Genomic DNA, 7,803 nt, shown 5'->3' with positions numbered 1-7,803 from the left:
TCCATGACAAAAAGAATATGGCTGTCATCAACTTAGCAGATTCAAGTTTTGTCTATGAGTGACGGAAGACCACACACCTATCCAAGCCCTAGGTAATTTGAGGATATTTCTTAAGTTATCAGCCAATGAGAGGCAAGGAAAGTCTTACACGACGACACCTACCCATTTGCAGATTTGTAATCATTACCTTGAATTCCTCTACAATAAATAGAGGACTCTCCCTCTCATTTTCGAGATTCTAATATTGAACTCTCATTCTGATTGTAATCTTTATTTTCAGAGCAAAGATAACCTATGGGAAAATACTGGCTTGACATTCTCTCTGAATACTCAGTCATTATACCTCTGTTTGCTGTTCGCTATACGCGACCTCTTGTAATCTCTCACATATGAAAGAAATGGTGGGCATAAGATTCGCTTTAAGCATTCGAACTACTTTAAAAATCATATCTCTTATTTATTATTCAATCTTTGTATCTGATTACAATCATTCACTTGTAATTTCTAAGTCTAACTTAGCACTTTGCACGTGCGAATTGTTGGTGTCAAAATCACGTATCATCATTACATATAACATTTTCGTTGTAGTTTTTCTTTTGTTTTTCTTTCGAATTCCAACATTTCACAATTAATTGTTAAAATATAAATTTTGTTACTTAACAGTAGCAGTTAGCTTTGTTAAGTTTCGCAGTTAATTGTGACAGTCAAAGTTAATCTTTATTTATCAGCAAATGTGGAGTTAAATAGAAAATTAAATTAAAACGTTATATACTCCTCTATGTATGCCCATAAAAATTAAAAAGAATTAAAAGTACCAAAATTTGTTTTATATTAGCTCAATGGCTAGGATTGTTCCACGTGTTATTGAAAAAAAATTTAAAAATAAAAAACTTATTATGATGAAGATGATAGTAAATATAACCTAAACTTTAGGTTTAAAATAAGATCATTATCATCTTTTTTTTTTTTTTTTTTTAAATAAACATCATCAACATTTAAACGCCTTTAATCTTAGTGAATTTACAATTTTAACTTCTAACAGTAATAATTATTCTAGTTTAAAAAAAAATAAAAAATTGTAAGGGTAAATTTGTTTTGTATTTATGATTATTTTTTAAGGGATGTGCTTATTTTTATAATAAATATTCTTAGGGGACGTAGTGATATTTTATCTAATCAATTATTATAATCTTCCGTCTTTAACTTTATCAAATAATTACTTATCAACTAATTGTTAACATGTTTATTTGAATTATTATTAATCCTTAGTTAAAAAATTTTAAATATCAATATATAAGATATCTCCATGATACTAGATAGACAAATAACTTAATTTTAACTTTTAAATTGGAAAAATTTGAAAATAAAATAAAATATAGAGGGAAGATAACATAATTTAATTTCAAAAATTATTATTATTATTATTATTACTTTTTGCATATGAATATTGAAATGAAAACAGATCAACATCATCAAATAAAAATAAATTCAAAAAGTTTAAAAACAAGAATAAAATATACCCAAACAGAATATTTAAATTTCAAATAGAACTAAATCAATACCATTCCTTTACTAAAATTTCTACTAGGCTATTGAGTTTGTATATACTTTTTTCCCTACTAGTTTTTTTTTTTAATAAATAATTTTGAGATAGTTTCTTATTAAACTGTATGTTAATAACTTCATGTGTTACCTTCCTCCTTGTATCATAGACTCTCTTTATATTCTTTGGACATATATCTTTAGATAACATGATCTAACAAAATTAATATTAACACCTGTAAAATTATTATTTATTAATATATCTTTATATGATATAATAGACCCTCTTTATATTCTTTGGAGAGTATAAAATTATTATTAATTAATATATCTTTACATCTTTATATCATAGACTCTCTTTATATCTTTATATCTTTATATAACAGAATATAACAAAATTAATATTAACAAAATAATTTAAATTTAAAATTATTATTATTAATTATATAAAATTAAGATGTGTTATAATCATATTCATATATAAGTTCAAATACGTAGTAGCTGAGAAGTTCTCATCACCCAAACTTCTCTGAGAAAACTGAGCGACGTCTGGTTCGATGTCTTCTCCTCCTCAGGAAACTCCTTCAAACTCCTCCGCCTCAAAACTAGGATCTAGCCCTAACCCTAACCCTAACCCTGAAATCCAACCACCATTAACATTCGCTAAAAAATCTCAAGTAACTTTAAAAAGGCTGCTGGATAGACAGTCGCCGATCTCTCCGTTTGGAGTAGAGCTTAATGGCTGTGAGGATTTAGACCTTAAAAGGTGTGCCAATGGCAGCTGCAGTGGTGTCAAATCGTTTTTTTATTCGTTTCCGGCTGGTTTTCGTTTCCATCGTACTGATGCTGAGCTTATTGTTTATTACTTGAGGAAGAAGGTGATGAACGAGGCCTTGCCTCTTAACATGATCATTGAGATTGAATTAAGCCATCACAATCCTGAGACCATTGCCGGTATATATGAAACAATTAATGATTTTGCTACATTTTGTTTTGTTTTTTTTGGTTTTTGGTTTTTGGTTTTTGGTTTTTGGTTTTTGTTTTTTGTTTTTTGTTTTTTTTTTTGTTTTTTTTTTTTTGTGTGTATAATGACTTATAGTTAAGTTTTGTGTTCCTGATTTAAATGTTTCATGTTATTATTTTATTAATTTTACTTCTGTTTATAGTTTTACAAGTTTTATGTTTTTGGTTTATAAATCTTACACTGTTTACATAATTAGGGTTTTGAAATTAATTTGTATTGATCATCAGCAAAGAATTACAGTTGGAGAATTGAGATTTTTTTTTTCTTCTTTTCGGTTAAATACTTTTTAATTGGTTTTTCATAAGTCATAAAATTTGATTCATAATTGGTTTTTCATAAGTCAAAGAATTACATTTGGAGAATTGAGATAACTCAATGTTCTGAATTGTTTTCATTGTGTATTGATTCATATATATAATAAATCTGATCAACAGTGTATTTATGGGCATTTGGTTTTTTTCACATGACAACTTTTGTTGGATATTTTGGTATTCTATTGAGTTGGGGTTAGTTAAGGCCCTAGACATAATTGTTACTATTTATACTTTTATTCTTATTGGTTGGAATTTGAATTAAGCTTCTAAACATTCCAATTTGGAGGTTTAATTTTTAGTATTGTCTATGCATGGTTTAATATATGACAACAGAGATGTACAAGGGAACTGGACTGAAGAAATTTTACTTCTTTACACCAAGATATAAGAAATATCCAAAAGGGAATCGACCAAAGCGATCCGCCGGTGATGGATACTGGAAAGCTACTGGATCTGACAAACCAATAGTTTTTAACGGCAAAGTGGTAGGGTTCAAGAAATCATTGGTTTTTTACGAAGGAAAACCTCCTAGAGGTCGAAAGACGAACTGGATTATGCATGAATTTAGAGTTGAAGATGCACCTCCGAGTAAAACAAGTTCAAATTCCGAGAAGGTACACTGATTTGCATTATGAATTTCAATCTATATTTTAAATTAACCTTTAAATATATACCTAAAATCTGTCTATATGTTCCTAAAATTTGTTCATTGTTTTGCAGTTGGATGATTGGTGTTTGTGTAGAATTTACAACAAGGTTGATAATAAATCCCGAAAAATATTTCTGGATAGCAAAGTGAATTCTATATTAGAATCCTTTATTAATGTGGATTGTGACAATGGAGTGAATGATTCTATGGAGTCCGATAATGCATCTGATGATTATATGCATCAGATTCCGCAGAATCCGTTTATTGAAATTTCTCAATTTGGTGAGATTCAGGCTAGTATCAATGCAGAATATCAAGCATTGACTTCTAGCTTGGGGATGGACGATGCATTTTCTACTAATTTTGAAGATTGGGAAGACATAATTTGCAGACATTGGCATAATTCTAATCTTCAATTGGAGCAGAACGTCAACCATCAGATTGTAACCTCTGAGAATTCTGAGAATAATAATGTCCCTGATGATGCCTCTCCCATGGATTAATTCCTCCCCTAGCCCCCTTATGATTAACATGGATCCCTCCCTCTAGCCCTAGAATGATTAATTTTAGGATAGTTGATATTTGCGATTATCCCATAGCATCTTCTGTGTTTTGTGTGAAAATGATGCTTTCAGTATAATGTTATGATCTTTTTTAAATGATGAAATTTTATTTGCTAACAAAATATGTGACTATTACCTTATTGTATAATTAGTTGAGAGATTGTTGTAGGGTTATTTTATGAATATTGAGAAATATTTCTATGAAATATTGTACGTATCAATGGGCTTGGTTTGATTGATAGTGTCGTCTAGTTGCTTATTTTTATTAAACTTTTCGGCCTTTGTCCTTTAGGCCTTTTTATTTTGTCCCCTATATAAACGATGATTCACGTAGACAATTCTTTAAATCTCAAATCTGTTTAATCTTTTCAGTAAGCAATTTTTTAAATCTCAAAACTGTTTAATATTTTCAGTAGGCAATTCTTTAAATCTCAAATTTGTTTAATCTTTTCAGTGTAGTTCAATAGGGTGGTAATAACGGTGATTTATCTACTAGATATAATATGACCATTTGATCTTATTTGAATCATTGTTTTAAAAACCGGACCGGAGGGCAAACCATTTTGCTATCCGGGTCACGGGTCAACCGGTCCAACCGGTTGGACCGATGACGCCAGCAATATTTTATTTTTAAAAAATTATTATTAGCCCCTTAAATTTCAATATATTACAAAAATTCTCCTAAAAAAGTTCAAAGTGGTCACTGAAATTTTTATTTATTCCAAAAATGCCCCAATAAAATTACCAATTAATCCCTAAATTTTTGATATATCTCCAAAATACCCCTATAAAATTACAAAGTAACCCTCATAATTTTAAAATATTTTAAAAACCCCCCTGAGACCTAAACTGGATCGGAGAAGCTGTCGGTTCTCGGTCCAACCGGTCCGACCGACCGACCGGTCCAGTCCAGTTTTTAAAACAGAGATTTGAATACAAAATATATAGAAACCAAATACAAATCTCCTCAATCATATATCATCAAATGATCACTTATAGATTTAGTATGATCATTTGATGTTATTTAAATACAAAATGTAAAACTTATAATATAGAAACAAATTAGTTACCTTTGAGAACATATTTTACAAGTCCAACAATGTGAGTATTTATAATTGGTTGTGTTTGCTTTATTATTTTGAATAGAATTTTTGAAAAAGTTAAGTTGAGTTGGGTTGTTATTATGAGGTAGGATTTGAAAATTAACAAAAATATCCCATAGGTTTGTTAATTTAGCAAAATACCCCTTACAATAAAAAGTTTAGAAATTGGCAAAAACACCCCCATCCATCCATATTTGCCAGATTTCGGCCACCATTGCTGAAAGATGGCCGGAATCTGCCATAATGGTGCATTACCATCTGGATCTAGTCAATCGTGTGCCGATATGACCTTTTTCGTCTAGATCCACCATGTATCTAACCAAAAAAGGCCAGATCTATGACCCGATCTAGCCACAACTTTTCATCAACGATGGCCAAAGATATGGCCGTCGTTGACGACCAGATGTGACCAAAGATCTGGCCATCAACGACTAGATCTTTGGCCTTATATTTGACCTTTTCTGGCCAAATCCACAATAGATATAGCCGAAAAATGCTAGATCAGCGCACTATCGGCCAGATCTAGCCGGTAGTGTGCCATTACGCTAGATTCCAACCACCTTCCAGTGGTGGTGGTCAGAATTCGACAAATGTGGGTGGGTGGTAGTGTTTTTGTTAATTTATAAACTTTTTTTTGTTGGGAGTGTTTAGTTAAATTAAGAAACCTAGGGGGTTTAAAAATAGTCTAATGGAATAGAATTGGATTTTGAAAATAGGGAAACAAATATGTATTTTGGGTAGGGCGGGATAGGAATAATAAAACAAACAGACCTTTGGATCAAAGTTAAATTCATCAACAAGCCCTCTCTTTCCTACCTTCATTAGCAACTTCTGTGAGTTTGTGTCATTAAAGTTGTAGGAGTAGAACACACAAATGATAAATTAAATGTTTCATTTTTCAAGAGATATATGACTTAATTTTATGGTTTATTTGATTATTTAAACAACAGCAAGAAATAGAATAGAGCATACATGCCCTTGAAGAACATGTAGGGTTTTGAAGGTCCACCAACCGCATAACGAATTTTATTTTCCTTCCATGACCAATACAAACATCCTTATACTTTTTGTCCAAAATTGAAATCAACTTTAGTACTATTGATACTTTTGTCAAACTTATGGTGTGTGCACAACTGTGATATGTTTGTGCACTGACGTCAAACTAATACATGTTGTGTTTCAGTGTGTGCACATCTATTTTGTGTTTGCACACTAAAATTAGACTTATGCGTGTTGCTTTTTTATTCAACTATGTGCATACATCATACTATGTGCAAACATCTGCATGTTAGATTATTTTGTCAAGTGGCGATTTTCATTATTTGATTGAGATCTTTCCTTATCTGATATGTTGTTGTGAGGTTCACTTACAAATGTCCTAAAACCCACAAGTGGTCCAGGGAATTTGTTTTTCTCGTTAGGTTGTGTCCCAAAAGTTTGGTGAGATTTTCCCTTTTGGACCACACATGTCAGCCTCTAACTTAGCAAGAATTATTGAGCAAGAAATTCTTCTATCTCTCTTTCTTGCTATCTGTTTTGAACTAACTTGAATATTCATTTTGCTTGTGCTTGAATTTATTCAAAGAGTTTTTTTTTTTTTTCTTGGTTAGGTTCTTTTTATGTATTTGTGCTCAAATCATATTATCTATCATCTTTGATGAATGACGGCTGAACGTGGTTTTAGTATTGAAGTTGGAGCGTGTCTTCAACGTTTGAAGCTTGGGAGGAGTCAAGCTTGCCTGGGAGTGTTCTCGTTGTGAAGTGATCCAAGTGTGACAAATCATTAAGGAAATCAAAGGGTGAAGTTTAGTGTATCATAGAACAGGGGGTTTTACTTTGTTATACTAAATTGAACTTGAATTGTTCTTGTAATGTTTGATGCTTTAGTGCATTAGCTTTGATCTGGACAAGGTCTTATGGATGTAGGCTAAGAGTGGTTTTAGTCGAACCATGTATATGCTTGTGTTCTTTACTTTCATGCTTATGTTTGTTGATTCATACTTACTTGATATGGTTCAATCAACATGGTAAATCATTTCTGCTGTGCTAAAATGGGTAGCTAAAACTTTGACTAGATTCATCAACTCTAATAGCCATTATGGTCCAAGTAATAGTTTTATCACTTTTTTCTACAATTAATTATAATATAAAATAATTATAGCATAAATGAGTAATATAATACTCAGGACATATTGTAACTTCACAAGAGTTAGTTTGGGTTATTTTGTAAAAGTTAGATTCTGTTTTGTTTGTTAAACTTTGTAAAAAGTAGTGTTTTGGTAATGCTTTACATTATAAAACATTACCGACCTGCTCATTTGTGTTATGAGAATTTTCCAGATATGTTCTTAATTCAGTTCTAACTAACTTTTCTCTGTATTTTTCGTGCTTTCTTACTACATTGTCTTTCCTTTTCTCCAACCTCTTCATGGTATAGAGCCCTAGACAAACGTCGAAGGTTGATCCTAAAGTCATTCTTGAATCGATAAGCTTGAAATGGAGTTTGAACAAGTGAACACTGGATATGCCCAAATTTGATAGTTTAGCTAGCTCTTCCAACATTAATTGTAAAATTACTTGAAAGGAACTATAATTTCTGGAAATCTCA

General features: G+C 31.1%; 1 protein-coding gene across 1 annotated transcript; it reads left to right on the top strand.

The window, feature by feature from the left end:
* Nucleotides 1-2,099: 2,099 nt before the first annotated feature.
* Nucleotides 2,100-4,032, top strand: LOC116144601 (protein ATAF2-like). The gene is made up of 3 exons (XM_031430042.1): nt 2,100-2,496; nt 3,214-3,494; nt 3,601-4,032. The coding sequence occupies exons 1-3, from the start codon at nt 2,100-2,102 to the stop codon at nt 4,030-4,032; spliced, it is 1,110 nt and encodes a 369-aa protein (XP_031285902.1).
* The last annotated feature ends 3,771 nt before the right edge of the window (nt 4,033-7,803 follow it).

Source organism: Pistacia vera, unplaced genomic scaffold (assembly GCF_008641045.1).
Source record: "Pistacia vera cultivar Batoury unplaced genomic scaffold, PisVer_v2 Contig449, whole genome shotgun sequence".
Lineage (NCBI taxonomy): Eukaryota > Viridiplantae > Streptophyta > Magnoliopsida > Sapindales > Anacardiaceae > Pistacia > Pistacia vera.
This window is presented reverse-complemented; position numbering and strand designations above follow the sequence as displayed.